The following is a 16,203-nucleotide window of genomic DNA, read 5'->3' on the forward strand; positions in this document are numbered from 1 at the left end:
ACACACGGTGGGGTCATGCTCAGAGCCAGGGGACAGGCAGGACGCTTCTGCGCACTGTCTCCTCGGTATTAGCATTTGTCCCATTAAACTAAGTCACTTCTGGTGTCTGCAGAGGTTGGCGAGCCTGCAGTCCTGAGAGCGTAATGAGAACATGATCTGTGTGTAATTTCCCATTCTAATTATACCCTTTTGTCAGCAGAAGGGATGACATTCGCACTGCTGCTTTTCAGCCTCGTACACCACATCAGTGGCAGCGCGAGGTGACGTCTGTCCTTGCTGGAGGGGACATGAGGCTCTCCCTGGGGACACCCCCGGGAACAGCCCATTCTCAGGGCGTCTGGGCTGCTCTCCGGGTGCAGACCTTGGGGGGACCCCTTGCTCTGGTAGGCAGGATCCCACCCAGCAGGGACCCTGCAGCGATGCTGGCCCTGGGTGCCACAGTCAGGCACTGCTGCCCATCAGGGTCCTGAACAGAGAACCACCTCTGGCTGTGGTCACTCTGCCAGCAGTTTGGCAGCTGCCTCCTGCCCAACCCACTGCCAATCACCGCTCCTCCTGCGGTCATGTAATTGGTGGTCATATTAATCCTGATATGGCTTCATTTCCAACTTGACCAAGCAGGGCTGCAGCAGAGGCTTTTTTCGGGCTCTACCTTGCTCTCCAGCTTCTCTGTGGTCTGCCTGAGCTCGCTGCATGCCTGCTCAGATTTGTCCAGCTTCCTTCTCAGCGCCGTCAGCTCCTCCTAGGGAAGATTGCAAAAATAACCACATGGAGAGCTCCAGCATCCTCAGTTTATTTATGAAAATCTCGTTTTCTGTTAAAAATAAGTGGGAGAGACATCGCTGCCTTATTAATAAAATCTACCAGGCAACTTTGAAGGCTGCTCACTGCAAATTGCCGGGACTACAGCTCCTGACATGAATCTCATCGGAGGGAATGTCAGCTTTGGTGTGCATACAGAGCACATTTTATGAGAAAGAAGCAAACCTCAAAAGCCTGGGATGAACAGCCAAATGTCTGAATTTTGCTCATGGAGCATTCCTGGGGCCCTGGCAGGCTATCACAGAGTGGCTGCAAAGGCACATTGTTTTCTGTGATTCTTTTTCAGGCAGCATGACTGTAACAGCAGAAAGAGCTGTTCGGTGCAGCCTTGTCCTGCTTTGATGTTCAACACTGAGCAGAAGCAGAACATGCAGAGTTGTGATAAAAACAGAGGTTAACAGGTGATGGGGCCTGATGGATCCCAGGCGGGTTCAGAGAGAGAAACAGATGAGGCTTAGGTAGCTTTTATTTTGTCAGAACCAGCCTGAAAACATCTTGCTAAAACCTCACTAAGGCAAGAGGAGGAGAAGGATGCCAAGGAAGACAGACTAAGAATTTAGCACAGGTCTCAGATGGTACACAGGCACAAAAGGTGCCTTTCCCGGGTCAGCAAATGCCCATTAATGTCTCCCATCACCAGTGGAGACAGGTGAAAGCCAGCACACAGCAGAGTCCCCTGCGTCAAGGATGCATTTAGCTGCTTATCATCTGTTGTCCCACAGACTGACATGGAGCACCTGTCCCCGAGGGGCTCAGCCTACCAGACCCAGCCCCAGGGAGTTCGTGGGGACATGAGGAGGGCAGCGGGGCAGCCGTGGCCCTGGGATGGGGCTTTGGTTGTGGGGACATGGTGCATTTGCTACTTTCCCTCTAAGGAAGAAGGAGAGTTATTCCTCCTTCCACAGCTCTGCAAAACACATTATTCAGGGCAAAAAATGCAGTGCTAAGAACAGATGATGACTTTTGGATGGTCAGAAAATCATCTCTGCCCTGGCAGAAGTGACTTCCAATTTGACCGACACACCAGGCAGAGCCCCTAAAGCATCTCGTCCCGTCCCATCCCATCCCATCCCATCCCATCCCATCCCATCCCATCCCATCGTTTGGTGCATACTTCTTTTGCACGGAGCTGCTCCTCCACGAGGTTTATGCTGAGCAAGGGCCGCACGCGGCTTAGGAGCTGCCACCAGGGCCAGTGTCTGACTGCCTGGAAGACCACCAGGTTCTTCTGGATGCAGCGGACGGCAAGGCGCTGGATCTGCAGGGAGACACAGCTGCCAGCGTCCCTCACCCAGCTATGACCAAACCTGCCGGGAAGGACCAGGCTGGGGCACTGGGCTGGAGAGGGATGAAGTGGCAGAGGAGCTCTGCACCACAGGGGGTGGCAGCATGGCATCTCATGGCTGCCCACAGGGCAGGGCAAAGTGGGTACCCTTCAAAGGAGTAGCCTGCTCTGCTCAAAAGAGCTGTAATTTGGATGCTCTGGGCCATATCTGCAGCAGCCAGAGCCCACGCTGTGGTGGGTGCAGGTGATCCATGACCTGTTGGATGGGTACCTTCAACCTCTTGAACTTCTGACGGCTGAGGAAGCCCTTGCAAGCAGCCTGGAGCAGGAGCATCTTCTGGGCTATCAGCTTATCACGTTGCTTCTCCAGTCTGGAGATGACCCCTGGCTTCAGGAAAACCTGACAGCAAGCAAGAGAGGTTAAACACCCCCAGGACAGTGTGTGAAACCTGCCCACAGCCAGTAGGATGTGTTTCAAGCTAACACCTGGCAGCCTCCCCCGAGACCTGCAGGAGACCGAAGGTCATTGGACTGGCCAGGACCAGTGAGTGTGACCACTGCCCAGCCCGAAATGCTGGGCTGGAAGGGAACTCCAGCCCTACTTGTCCAAACCGACAACATGCCTGGCTGTCCCATGCTGTGAAGGCACCCAAGGTGGCCCTGGCACTAGCCTCTCTGGGGATATTCATGGGACAGCAAGAGGGACTTGTGTCCCGTCTCCGTCCCGAGCCCAGCAGCAGGATGGCTGCATATCCCGGAGAGCACCTTCCATCTGCCCCTTCATCTCCTGCTCCTGGGCATCGCTGAAACAGGGCGTATGGGGCTGCCCCGGTCCCACTGACTCCCTGGGGACTGGATTGCCCTTCAGGATCTAGCCCTCTCCCTGTGTGCATGCTGGCATTTGCTCTCTGTCCCTGCCTCCTCTCACTCCTCCATTTTGACATAGGCACCAACCATCACAAGAAGCTGCAAGTCCTCAAAACTCTTCCCTTGGGCTGCTGCCCATTTCCCACCTGCTGCAAGGACAGCAGGGTTACCTCTGCTGGCAACGGCATTTCTGACAGCGTACACACAAGATACACACAGATAACAGCAAAGATGCCAGCTTACAATAGGGAAAACGAAATTAACCACATCATTTTCTTTAAGTGAACTTGTCAGAAACACCTCATAAACGATATAGATTTGCTGATGCCATCAAATTTAGCCTGGTATTGATCTCTCAGAGTGTAAGGTATCTCTCGGTCATTGCCTGGCAAAGCTCTTGGGATATGGGACCAATCGCGCCTGACTATTGTGCACCATTTGCATAATACAGCTTTAATAAAAACTGAATTACACTTGTGAAGCCGGTGGCATACTTAAAGAGTTGCGTTTTAAAGATGCCAAATTGAATCAAAGAACAATTCCAAGGAAACTCACTTTCTTGAGATAATGCTATGATTGCTCCACCACCTATTTGATTGTCTCATTAATGTCTGTATTAACTTCACAAGCCAGCAAGTTTTAGAAGCTAGTACAAAATCAATGCTCAAAGCGATGGCAAAACTAACTCCTCTATAACAAGATGTGACTGGAGCTGCTATCGCGCTATTGATTAAGTACAAGGGTTTCATAGAAGAGATAATTGCAAACTGCACTGTGCAGGATAAAAGAAAGTTATTTTGCTCCACAGAACCGTTTCATGAATTCTTTCTTTATAGACTCCAAGAGCTGAAGGCAAGCACGCATGCAAAATTAATTTTTCTTTGAGATTATCATATTTAAGTTCAAATGTTGTTGCTGCGACAACTCTTGCACCTGCAGGTGCCTGGCTCAGCAGAGTGTTAACCCCAGCCCACCAAAACGATGAGCTGCTCAAGCCCCATTTACTCCCATGAGACATCAAAGGTAATTAGGAATTTAAATGCCACGAGGGGCTGGATTCCGATAATTAGGTACACGGTTTACCCAGGTTAATGCTTTCAAATGTGAGTTAGGAGCCTTCTGCTTTGATTTTCGGTGAGGCTTGGTTTCCCAGCCCACCTGGGTGCCATGGGGAGCAGTGGAGGAGAGGCTTTCTCTCCAGTTTGGGAAGCTTTGGGTAGCTGGCAGCACCTGGCACGGGGCTGGCTGTGCCCATATGCACTGAGAGCAACTGGGAAGCAGAGACCGGAGCTGTCGTACCTGGCTGCGTCCTACGGCAACGCTCTTCTTCTCCAGGTCCAGCGCCTGGAAGAGCTCCTCTATAGCCTGCGGAGAAGGAGAAGATCATGGAATTGCTCAGAAAACATTTACAGCCTGGTATGAGCCTGCTGAAATGGGGCACAGAGACCCCTGGTCCTTATGGGCACCGAGTAAGGGTGCACCCAGCTGTGCTCTTGTTTCTTCCTCCCCACGCCCAGCCCAAGAGAAGCCTCCGAAACTGCTGCCCCAGCCCTGGAGTCCTGGTGTGAAAAGTGCTTTCTGCCCCGGAGGCTTTCGGTAGGATGGGGAGCAGAGATCTGTGGCTGTGTGCAAGATTTTCCCCCTTTTGCTGCCATCCCAGGTCTGAAAGGACCCTGATGCAATGGGAAGCCATGGAAGGAGTCTACTCAGGGGAAGGCAAGACCCCATCCCAGCACTGCCCAGCCAGGCTCCGACTGCGCTGTGCAGCTGCGAGCCCTCCGTGCTCCCCTCCTGCCTGGCTCACCAACAGCTCAGCCCGTGGAGCCAAAAGCAGGAGGGGGAAAGCACCAAGTTCCCCCACGAACCCACGGCACAGAGCTGAGCCCCTGCAGGGAGGCAAGCAGGAGATTAGTCCCGAGCTGTAGGAGAAGTCTGAACTCAATTACTCTGAGCTTTGGACCGACATGAGAATGTAACAGCCAGCAATACCATACATTTCCCCAGGGCAGCAAACACTATCTGGATGAACGGATGATTTGAAAACCCCTGAGCTACAGAAATTGTAACAGAAATCCTCCGCTAACACTTCACTCCATACAACATCCTCTGGCAGCCTCGCACACCTCCTCCACAAAGGACAAACCCACGTCAGAAATATTTTGCCCCGGTCCCCGAGCACCTTGCTGCAGCAGAACTGGGCCCCTCGCCCTCCGTGCACGTACCGGGGTGAGGCGGGGATGGAGGACGCGAGTGCATGGGGGGATGGACCACCACAGTGCATGAAACCGTGTGCCGGAGGCGAGGAAGCACCAGCGCTGCGGCTGTGCCCCGCTCCCGCGGCAGTGCTGGGACTGGGGCCAGGCGCAGGGCTGTGCGGGACAATCCCATCCCCTTCAAAACAGCGAGGCTGGTGCAAGCACGGGGTAGGTTACTGCTGCACTGTCACCCACGCTACGGAGAAGCATCTTTTGTGCTCCAGCGGCCGAGTTAATGCAGCTTACTGGGAAGCAGCCTCCAGCTAACAAAACTGTGTGGCAGGGAGGATAGGATTTTTCAAATCCTCTGCTTACACGCTGCTGACGAGGCACCCTCTGCCTCCTTACAGCATTTAATAACAATATTGACCTTTTCCGACTGTCAAACTTGTCTTATTAAATCCCGAGGTCTTAACTGAATTTGCACACACTGGCTGGCAGTTTGCACAACAGAGCACGTGCCCATGTTTAATTCATCTCTTCTCAGTTCTTCCCAGCTCTCAGTGCTTCTCAGCTCACTCATACACTGTTCTGGGGGCAGGGGCAGTTCTCCCCAGTTTTTGCTACAAATTTATTATGAAACAAATAAAACTGGCAAATCTCCACCTTCATTCCCGAGCTCCTTTGGCTTTCAGGCTTCATGGGATGAGGTGAGGGGCCACCCTGGGATGCTGCTTTGCAGGTGTCTGAAAGCAAGTGATGCCCTGTCCCTGGGGAACCTCCATGCGCTCCCTGCTCTGTTGGGTCCCTGGGAATGCTGCCTGGCTTGTCCTCAGCCAGATGGTTTTTGGGAGAGCTGGGGTGAAGGATGGGGCAATGCACAGATCCTGCCCTCTGCATATGCCTCCGGTCCCACAGTTTGTGCCCTGCCCTGCAAAATGAGACCTACCAGGCACACAGCCAGAGCACCAGAGGACCGAGGCACAGCCCTCAGCAAGCAGGATTTTCAAAGGCATTTCCTCTTGAGTATTAAAAAGTAGCAATAAGAGGCTTCATTTCCAGGCTGATTTCTCCAAGTCCTCTCCACGGTGCAATAACGTTGGCAAATGCAGCCCACACCAGGCATGTTTACTGCCTTTGCAGAAACAGTCCTCAGGGGGAGAAACTCCAGGATGAAGAGCTGAGCTTGGCTGCTTTGCCAGGTTACTGGAGGACCTGTGTCCCTCCATGCTCGGGCACACATGGGAAAGGTAAGGAGGAGCAGGGTGCAAAGCCACCCCCTGCAACCCAGCGCCGCACGAGGCTGCACTCATGCAGGATGCAGGACCGCTGCCAGATCACTCCTGATAATCGCTAGGGAGCTCCGACCACCCAGAGCCCAGAGCTATGGACTGACCCCGCAGACTCCCAAACCCATTTCTCAGCAGCACTGCGAATGCTGGGGTGCTACCCTGAGCCTTGCTGAATGTGGTTTTTCTCCTTCATTCCTAGTTCCTGAGGACAGCCTCATGTTTAAGAAACCCCCGGACCTGCACTGACAACCTTGCTACCAAAGCTCCTCAACAGCTTTCCAGATGTGTGCTCCCAGCTGTAGCGGCTGCAGCAACAGAGCAAAGGAGCATCCCCCACAGCCATTGGGAGATGCTGGAGCTTGGCAGCCCACAGACCTGCGGCTATTGACCCTACAGCAGCCAAAGGAATAATACCAGCAACACCGAATGCCTGAGTGAGGCAGGGACTGGGAAGCAGCTCCTGTCCCAGGGCAGGGGGATGCTGGTAGGACCCAGTTCATTTGGAGAGAGGGCAGCTGGGCTCACGCAGTGTACAGGCAATGCCAGTGCAGGGGCTGCCTGCAGGGAACTCCAGGAATTGCTCCTCGTCGCAAAGAAAGCCCTGACCACATTGGGGAGGGCTGGAAGAGCTCTGGCACCACATGGGGCTCTCAGCCCCTGCTCCCCAGGCCAGCCCAGCACACACCTTGCTCTCATCTGGCACCTCGTAGGCAGAGGTGTATTTCTTCATGACGTCCGGAGTCAGGACCTGGAAGCGCCGTCGGAACTGGGTCAGGAGCAGGCGATCCGCATACCCTGGGGAGAGACAGATATCGCTGGGGGCCACGCCAGCCCAGGGGCACGTGGCCTGCACCGAAACACTGGGAAGGGAACCAGTGGGGAGGGGGCTGCTGCGAAGGGTGGCACATCCTGTGCACAGCAAAAGGCATTGCAGGTGGTGGGGACCAGGGGACTTGCCCTTAGCGGAGAGAAATCCCTGCAACAAGGGCAGGGTAAAGGGAGCAGAGAAGCAGCGGAGATGTGCTTGAAGTGGTCAGACACCATCCCAGCACCTCATGTCATGCAGGAGATGCCCCTGGGCCTCCTGCAGGGGTCCCTCTCCCCCTGGCATGGATTGTGACCACAGTTGGTGCAGGTCCAGCCTGATGCACGCATGGGAACCCCGCTGGAGCCGCAGCCGTCATGCTCGGGCTGTGCCACCCGGCAGCACAGCAGGCTGGGGGCGGGAGAGGCGTTGGGAACCCCTGCAAAAAGGAGCACTAAAAACTCGGGGACTTTCTGAAAGTGGGGCTGGTGAGAGGCAGATGATGAGCAAAGCATGGAAGGCTGAGCCGCTGGCAGGGCAGCACCGGCACGTGGGGCTGGCCCAGCACATGGCAGTGGTGGAGGGCTGGGGCGTACCGACGCGGTGGAGGCGCAGGGCATCCAGGAGCTGAGACCCCTCCAGTTGGGCTTGCAGGGTCGGCACGTCCAGCCGCAGGGCTGCATTAGGCGGCGCGGGGGGCCGAGGAACTGGCCCCTCCGACCCCCCTCCCGGGAGAAAGCAGTGGACGAAGTGCAGCTGGGACCGTCGGAGAAGGTTCATGAGCGCGTCCTGCCAGGCAAGCAGAGGTCAGCGGGGATGGAGCAGGGCAAAGGGGCAGTATGTGGTAGCGGTGGGAAACGCTCCCCGTGCACCCTCCGCCAGGTGTCTGGGCAGGTAAAGGAGCCATCCTCAGAGCCCTCAAAGCTCAGGTGTGTGTTAGGAAAAACAGCTTTGGTCAGAGAGGTGAGCCCGAGGTGCAGGACACAGAAGCTGAGCGGGACCCTTTCTCCTAACATCCCATGTTTTTGGTTGATGGGCTACAAAAAGTTACCAGGGTTGAGGGTTACTGAGTGGGGGTTTGCCAGGGACGGCCAGTACTGCAAACTGGGCTGGCCAAGGAGTCTACGCAGACAGAGCCTCATCTCCTCGAGAGACTTTAGGCACCTAATTACGGCTGAGATCAGCGGAAGCTTAGCATGTGCCCACCACAGAGGGCTAGTCTACTCGTCTGAGAGCTTAAGAGGATTAAGCGGTGGCACAGCAAGGTGCGTGTGTAATCTGCTTTATGATTTGTTTGCCTGGGATGCTTTCCCTGAGGGACAGCAATGCTTAGGAGGCTTGTGGCCACCCGCAGCCAGAGCAGCATCCTGGGTCAAGAGCCCTGTGGGACACAGAACCGCATTGGTGACTCCCAGCCCTGCGGCGCAGGAGGTGCCTGCCGGGGGTGGGGGGTGTGGGGCTCCCCACTAGGGAGCAGTGTGTCTAAGGCAGGATCTCATGTGGGGTCAGGCTACACAGTGCTGCAAACACCCTGACCCGCAGCCGCAAGGGTCCCGGTGCCTGCACTCACCGCCTGCAGTTTGAGCTGAGCACACACCGACCTCTTCTTCACGGCTGCGAAGCTGCTGGCAAAGGTCTTCCTCACGCAGCCATTGCGGTGCAGAACCGCCTGAGAGTGTCCCTCCAGCCCTGCCACGGCGCGGCAGGCCAGTGGCACCCGTGAGCGCGGCAACACCAGCTCCTTCACGGTGTCTCTGTCAGAGCGAGCAACGGGACAGGGTGGTGAGGCCGCAGCAGTGCCAGCACCGGGGAACCTCTGCTTCCCAGCCCCTCCAATGGTGATGCGATGCCCAGCACCCCAAATTTAGCATTGGTGCTGCTGCAGGGCACCCGGCCGTGGAGCAGAGCAGGGTGCTGGGACAGCCCCCCCTGCCCTGTTCCTCTCTGGTTCAGGCACTGAGCTGTTCACTGCTGTTAAAACTTTCCTGAGTTGAAGCCCCAAACAGAATGAGCTGGGAGTGGTTAAGCAGAAGGTTAAAATCATCCCGTGTGCGGAGACATCTGCAGCAGCTCGATTACATTTCAATTCCAATTTAGTTTACAAGATTCCTTGAAGCGGTGGGGAAAAGCTGTGAGGTTGCTGCACGGGGAGCTGCCCTTGGCCGGTGACATCTCGCAGCCCTGACCCACGCCAGACACCCAACCCTGTGGCACTGCAGAGCCGAGGATGTCACAGGGTCCCCTCGGTGCCCCCTTGTCCCCTGCACTGCCCACGCCTGCTGGAGGGGACCCCCACTGAAACGTCAATGGAATGGATCTGCTGACTCAAAGAACCCAGACAGCTTTGATGGAAGGCTGTTCACCGCGGCATTATTCACCAGCTTGCTCTGTAGCGTCTACTGCGATCACAACATGTACATCTGGCTGTCAGTCAGCCTGGGGGCTGGATGGCTGTAAGTCAAATCACTTGACATCTGCTCCCCCCACCTTAACTAAACTCTCAGGATTCTCACAAAGCTGGGTTGAAAGCTGTGGGTTTTTCTGGCTTTCCTGCAGTTTTTCCCCTGGGTAGAGCTGGACTCGGGCAACGCAATGCCAGTGTCAGCTGGTGCCTGGGACTGCCCCGCAGAGATGATCCACTCGAGATCCCATCCTCTCCTTGCCCACCAGAGGCCAGATCAGCTCCATCCCCTGGGCTGTGCATTGGGCAGGAGGTGGGGGGACAGGCAGGGACCCCGTACAGCCAGCACCAAGGCCATTGCCCACCCTGGCTGCCTGCAGCTCCTCTGACCTCAGCGAGGCTGCGAGTGCTCTCCTCTCTGTTGGGATGGCTCACACAACCCTCTGCCTTCCCCACCATGAAGGGCTTCTCAAAGCTGGGGCAGGTTTGCAATCTCCAGCCCCAGCTGGAGCAACTCAGCTCATGGCAGCATCATCCCCAACCCACTCCCACGGGCACAGGGATGACCGCCAGTGCTGGGGCACGTCCCTTGTACTTACACCGTGGACCGCTGCAGCACCTGGATGGCGTTTTGTGCTGAGAGGTTGAGCTTGGCTTTGCTGACCCAGCCCGTGAGGTCGTAGCGCACGGGGTCCGTGCCCAGCTGGTGGGAGATCTCGAAGTGCAGCGCCTGCTCACACCTGCGCATGTAGCCATCCCCTGCAATAGCGACGGCACCCCAGAATCACCCGAGAAGAAAAGCCCAGTGAGTTGTTTAATGTGCAACACGGTTTCTTAGATTTCCAAAGCTAAATGGCAATGCCACAGGGTGGGCAGCCAAGCTGAGCCGAACTTACCCTCCTGGTCAGGTGCCTTCGTTGCAAAGTAGGAGCACAGGCGTTCGAAGGCAGTGCCGTCCCCAGAGCCTGGGATCAGCACCTCCTCGTCCAGGATCCACAGCAAACCTTTGCGATTGTCCCCCGGGCTGCCGGGCAGCACCTGCGACTGCCAAAGGGAGATGGCCCTCAGTGATGGGGAAGGGGCAGGAGGGCTGTGGGTTGCCGGCTCCAGCCACAGCCGTGCCAGCCTGCTCCCCCCGCCCTCCCATCCTGCTGCCACCACCTCTGCCCAACTGTGTCCCCTGCCCCAGACCAGCCAGACCAGGGTCAGGAAACCCTCCTGGCCTGATCCAGCTCTGGACATCACCCTTGAGACCTCCACAGTCACACAGTGTCCCAAAGGGCTGGGAGGGGTGCCCAGGGTGCAGGGCTTTACCAAGAAGGGTGCTTGTATTTTAAAAAGCCCAAAAGGTCCTGGTTGATGCTGTGCGCTCCCCTGCAACACCCTGGGCTGCTCTGTGCAAAACACACTGCGAGGTCCCACTCTGCCTCTGAAATCCTCACTCTTCTGAGCAGGAGGATGCTTCAAGCATGGCCAGAGCAACCAACTCCCACCGTGGCCACGGGGACAGGTTACCTGTGAGGAGCTCATGTCGATGATGGACAGCGTGGCCAGTGGAGAGCGCTCTGGAAGATCAAAAGACACCTCAACATTTTCCTGGAAAACATTATTTAAAAGCTTGCTTCAGTCATGGTATAGCATCTGAAAGCCAAGTGGAGATAGGTTTGCATGGAGGGGGAGGAAGGTGGTGTGGGCCCTGCTCCCGCTTGGCTTTGCAGGGATCTGGCACAGGAGAAGCGGAGCAGCCACTGGAGACACCTCTGCCGTGACGCGGAGGCACAGCCCCATCTGCCCCCACCGGCAGGGCCGTCGGGACCACCGTGCCCAACGGGCTTCTGCAGCACTTTGCGGATGTCAGACAAGCTGCATAAATCATGGATGTGATAATAACCGAAGACTTTACAAGAAAGCACCAAGAAAACAATCAATTATTTAATCTGCAGCTTGCAGGCATTGTTGCCCTTTCTCAACAGAGGGCTTTAGGCTGTGAGCCCCCAGCTGGAGGGCTCACCCACCACCCGCAGCTCCAGCACCCCCTCCCGACACCCCCCGTGCCATGCCCTGGAGCGTGGGGACCCCCCCCCCCCCCGGGAGCGGCAGGGTAAGCACAGCTTGCTCTTGCACACATGTGAACTGGGGATGTTCAGTGAGAGCCGTAGCTTTAATGTCTCTCCATGGTAACATGGTGAGATTTTGCTCAGGAATTCAGGTTTGCAGCCCGAGCACGCAGGTGAAGCCGAAAGCAGCAGCTGGGCCCAAGTTTTTTCTTACTAAGGGCATGTGCCACCACCCCCCACCATGCGTGATCCAGCTCTGGCAGTAAATGGGTCACTGGGGCTCGGGCTCACAGTCGCAGTCCCGTGGCTCACAGGGAAATGTCTTGCACCAGGGCAGCCGTCCTCAGCCAGCAGCAAAGCCAAGGCAAGGCGAGCCTGCTGAGCCCCCTGCCATTTCAAGCTCGGCCAGTAACTACATATTCATCACTAGTGAAGGGCATGTACATACATACCTGGCGCAAGTGATGTGTGACTATTAAGCCATGGGAATTCAACTATTTTCCCAGGGCTAGAGGTATTAAAGTAACTTCTGCAAGCCTAGTAAGTTCATCTCTGCTTGTAGATTTTTCAGCAGCTTATTTCTGCAACAATTTATCATTTTCCTTTCTATTCTCTATTATTCATCACCTGAGGAAAAATCCAGTGGCACCAACAGAAGGGCACAAAGCTTCCTGAGCTGGAACAAACGTGCCCAAAGAGATGTCAAGACAGCCTGGCTTCTCTGGCACATCAGAAATACCCAAGAAGATTTGTGACTGGGGCAGCGGGGGAAGAGAGACCTGGCTCAAGGCTACCGTTCCCTACAGACCCCTAGTTTCTGCAACACCACTCCCGTTAAAGCTGCTGAGTGTGTTATTCGGTCACACCATGGCAGGGCACAGGGACCTGCTGGGTTGAAGGCAGCCCCATCCCCAGGTGCTGGGAAGCTGCCCCCCAGGATGCTGCTCCCTGCCCTCGCTCCTCACCTCTCTGTACCTCTCCATTTCCACAACAAAGGTTTTCTCATAGAAGAGAGCCTGCAGCCGCTCGTGCACATAGTTGTGGTAGAGCTCTTCAAAAGTCGCCGCTCGCTCGCCTCGATGGTGCCGTGGGTTGTGAAAGCCAGGAGTGTCCACCACCGCAATGGAGGCCATGGAGAGGTGCTGGGAGGAGAAAGACCTGGGGAAAGAGCCGCACACACCACCAGGTTTTACCCACAGACGTGCCTCAGCTCTCCCTTCGGAGGTGACACTCCCTCACCCCCCCAACACGCACATCCCTGGGTGGGCACCATCCCATGTAGCAGTGGCCAGCCCAACACTCCCTGTCTCCCCCTTTCCCAGTGTCTCCTGTCAGGGAGCACCCGCACCTCCTGGCACGGTTCCTTTGCTTGTCCCTTTCACTTCACCCACCTCTTCTTTGATCTACTCAAGCCGAGCATCTCCTCCCAGCCTGGATGGAGACACATGGCACGGACTGCTCCTGACCTGACCTGGGAGATGCTTAACGGTGGGGTGGGATGAGATGCCACCCTTCCCACGTTTGGCCCCATCCTGGCACTCTGGTTATTGACAGTACTATGTCTTCATCCACATGTATGAAGTTTGATGAACCAGTTGATTTGAAAAGCTACTAAACTGGCACGTGATGCCAACACTGAGGACAACAGGATTGTCCAAAGCCCCGGCTGCCATGCTGCACCGTGTCGTCTGCAGCATTTCTCCAGGGGAAGCTGCTGAAGTTCAGCTCCCGAGGAAATTGCTAACAGCAACCACAGCCCTTAACATGTGTGGTCTGAGAAGCAGACATCAAGGGGGTTCTTGGGAGAAAAAGAGATGTTGTTTACTTCTTCAGATGTTGCTTGCAGCCATTTCCAGCATTTTGGATAAGGACAGCAGGGGAGTCTCACCCTGGGAAACCTCTAAGATTGTTTTTAGTGTGCATTTCTGAAACTGCCATTGCATTGTGCTGCTTCGCCAGCTGCAGGGCTGCCCTTTCCCCAGCAGCCCCGCTGGCAGGACAGCCCGGTGCTGCTTCGGTGAGATTAAAGGAGATGCATTTCTCCTTGATAGAATCCCCACCAAGCATGCCAGCACCTCAACGAAAGCACAGGGTTGAACGAAGCAACAAAAGTATATTTATGAATCGCTGGCAGAATTTCATAGCAGCAACCTCCTGCAGCCGGAGTTGAAAAGAGTCGTGTTCACCATCAACTCACTGAGGAAACAGGATTTTCATGACTGCACTGAAACATGCCTCTTCACCTGGATCATTGTTGCAATGGTTTAATAGGCTTTGGCAGGCTGGTGTGGAAAATAAAGCCAGGCAAAACAAAGCTACCTTTAAAGGGAAGAAGGGACCTGGGACACATCCTGAGCTAATGCTGTTATTCAGGAGAATCAGCAACATTTTGCTCTTCTGTCAGCCCTTTGAGTACCATCAGCAATTTCCCTTTGGAGTGTAGTTGCTAGGAATTACAATAAAAATATTCTGCAGGTTAAGTAACCGCAGGTTAAAATAAACCTGCAGCAACAACACAGAGTATTTTGGGCACTGGCTTTTATGTGGATGCTGACTTCAACAAACTGAGTTGCACATCAGAACTGAGAAAATGGAACAGTCTGGGGACCTGGTCCTTAGCCCGGTGTTAAATTATTCCATTTATCCAAATAGATCATTTTGGATTTACACCGCCTGAAGAAAGAGATACGTCAGGCCACAGAGGATGTCCTTTCCCATCCTGACTCTCCAGATGGAAATAAGCAGAGTGAGGACAAGCCCCCAGGGCAGAGAAAGGTGCTGCCTGCTCGGCCACACCAGTACCCGGCAGCAGGACACAGCTGCAGCCTCCCAGGGCACCTCGGCAGCTACTCTGGTGCCAGACCCTCTCACTCTTGACCCTCAGTCCTTTCCTGTGGTCAAGCTTTTACCACAAAGCGACCCCTACCCCGCATCTGCAGGGCTCGCTGTGGGATTCCCTGACTGGTTTATTGTTCTGCCCGTACTGGTAACCTTGGCTTCGGTCTGCAAAGTCACATCTATTATTAATAGGAAGCCGGGCTGCTCCTCTCAGCGCCGCGATGCCCTGCTCTCCGCTGCTTGGTAGGTCTGCTCGTGGTGCTGCCTGCCGGCAGGCAGCTTACCAGCTGCAGCAGAAGCGGTGCCAGCTGGGCACTGCTGGTGCCGGGTCTCCTTGCCAGGCCGCCCGTACTGGCAGGAGGGGCAGGACACGTGCCGTCCCATGCGACAGCCAGATGCGTGGAGGCTGCTGCTCCGCGGGGCCCTTCGTCCCCGGTGCCGGACAGCCCACGGAAGGTCCCAAGTGCCAGTGTGCTCACCTGGATGGAGATTTTCAGATAACTTTCTTTTTTCAGCCGGCAGCAGTTGCCTGCTCTATGCCTTTCTCTGGAGAGCCCCCAGAAAGGTTCCTCTTCAGCAGCCCCAGCAGAAGGAGCTGTCGCCCACAGACACCCCCAGTGCGGTGCCCAGCAGCTCCGTACCTGTTGATCAGCGAGACGACCGCAGCAAAGAGCTCTTCATAGAGACCCGACGCCATCCCCTCCACGCACTCCACGCCTGTCATCTTCGGCCCTGGCACAGGCAGAGAGAAGAGCAGGCAAAGCCATATCATTTATTTCCAGCTGAGTTCAGCCCACATGGAGCCGAGCCGGTAGCAGGGATTCCCTCGCTCACTGGGCAGGATAACCCGCACGGCGCCCAGCCTCTGCCCGCCAGGGACGGCATCGCTCCAGTTACACAAGCAGTGTGGATCCACCTGCCTGCCTTCAGCTCCTCTAGTGACTCCTGCCTACCATATATTTAAGAAATAAAACTATTGCCATGTTAAAGGCCAGTTCTGCAAGTTCTTGCTTTTATCAGAATAACTTGCAGGGCCCCAGCTGTAATTCTGCCACTGAGGATGAGTCGGGCATGGAAAGGCTGACCTTAAAGCCAGGCGGTATCTCACACCCAACCCTGCCACATGCATGCCGGATCTGCCTCTGTGAATTATATCCATATGTTAATATGAGGTTTACAGTGGCTCAGCAGCAGGTTTTCCAGCAGGAGCACAACCCCCATCCAGGTCTCCTTCCAGGACACAGGTACACACAGCGCAACACTGGCACAGCTGCATTTGTGGGCACGGGGGAAGGATGCTCACCCTGCTGCCTTTCTGGTTTGGGGTTTTTTGCCCCCAGTTTATAGGGAGAGCACTCACAGCACTTAAGCCACATCACTTATCTGCCAGGGGCATTATCTGAATTCACCTGATCTTCACGTGTCCCTAAGGACTAACCGGCAGGGTCAGCTGTAGAGCTGAGGGCAGCTACATGACAGAGCACAGTTAATGATTTAATTAACATGAACTTACTTAAATGGACCTCACTGCCTGGAAAGAAAAGGGCATATTGCCTCTCCCTGCAGCCCGCCCTCCATCTTCTCCCCACGTAGGGTCCGGAGCAGTGCAGAGCACAGCATTTCCCTATCACCCATCAAAAA

At 55.4% G+C, this 16,203-nt stretch overlaps 1 protein-coding gene across 1 annotated transcript in view; it reads right to left on the reverse strand.

Annotated features, from left to right (window-relative positions):
- The window catches only part of MYO18B (myosin XVIIIB), a 76,382-nt gene that overhangs the window by 41,229 nt on the left and 18,950 nt on the right, over nucleotides 1–16,203 (reverse strand). The window contains exons 13-24 of the mRNA XM_049805307.1: nucleotides 15,204–15,294; nucleotides 12,690–12,882; nucleotides 11,183–11,263; nucleotides 10,564–10,711; nucleotides 10,267–10,426; nucleotides 8,837–9,020; nucleotides 7,863–8,055; nucleotides 7,147–7,256; nucleotides 4,274–4,339; nucleotides 2,379–2,507; nucleotides 1,937–2,080; nucleotides 653–742 (exon numbers count right to left, since the gene is read on the reverse strand). Of these exons, the coding sequence (XP_049661264.1) occupies nucleotides 653–742; nucleotides 1,937–2,080; nucleotides 2,379–2,507; nucleotides 4,274–4,339; nucleotides 7,147–7,256; nucleotides 7,863–8,055; nucleotides 8,837–9,020; nucleotides 10,267–10,426; nucleotides 10,564–10,711; nucleotides 11,183–11,263; nucleotides 12,690–12,882; nucleotides 15,204–15,294 (1,589 nt within the window). The remainder of the gene's footprint in view (nucleotides 1–652; nucleotides 743–1,936; nucleotides 2,081–2,378; nucleotides 2,508–4,273; nucleotides 4,340–7,146; nucleotides 7,257–7,862; nucleotides 8,056–8,836; nucleotides 9,021–10,266; nucleotides 10,427–10,563; nucleotides 10,712–11,182; nucleotides 11,264–12,689; nucleotides 12,883–15,203; nucleotides 15,295–16,203) is intronic.

Source organism: Accipiter gentilis, chromosome 7 (assembly GCF_929443795.1).
Source record: "Accipiter gentilis chromosome 7, bAccGen1.1, whole genome shotgun sequence".
In the NCBI taxonomy this organism is placed as follows: domain Eukaryota; kingdom Metazoa; phylum Chordata; class Aves; order Accipitriformes; family Accipitridae; genus Astur; species Astur gentilis.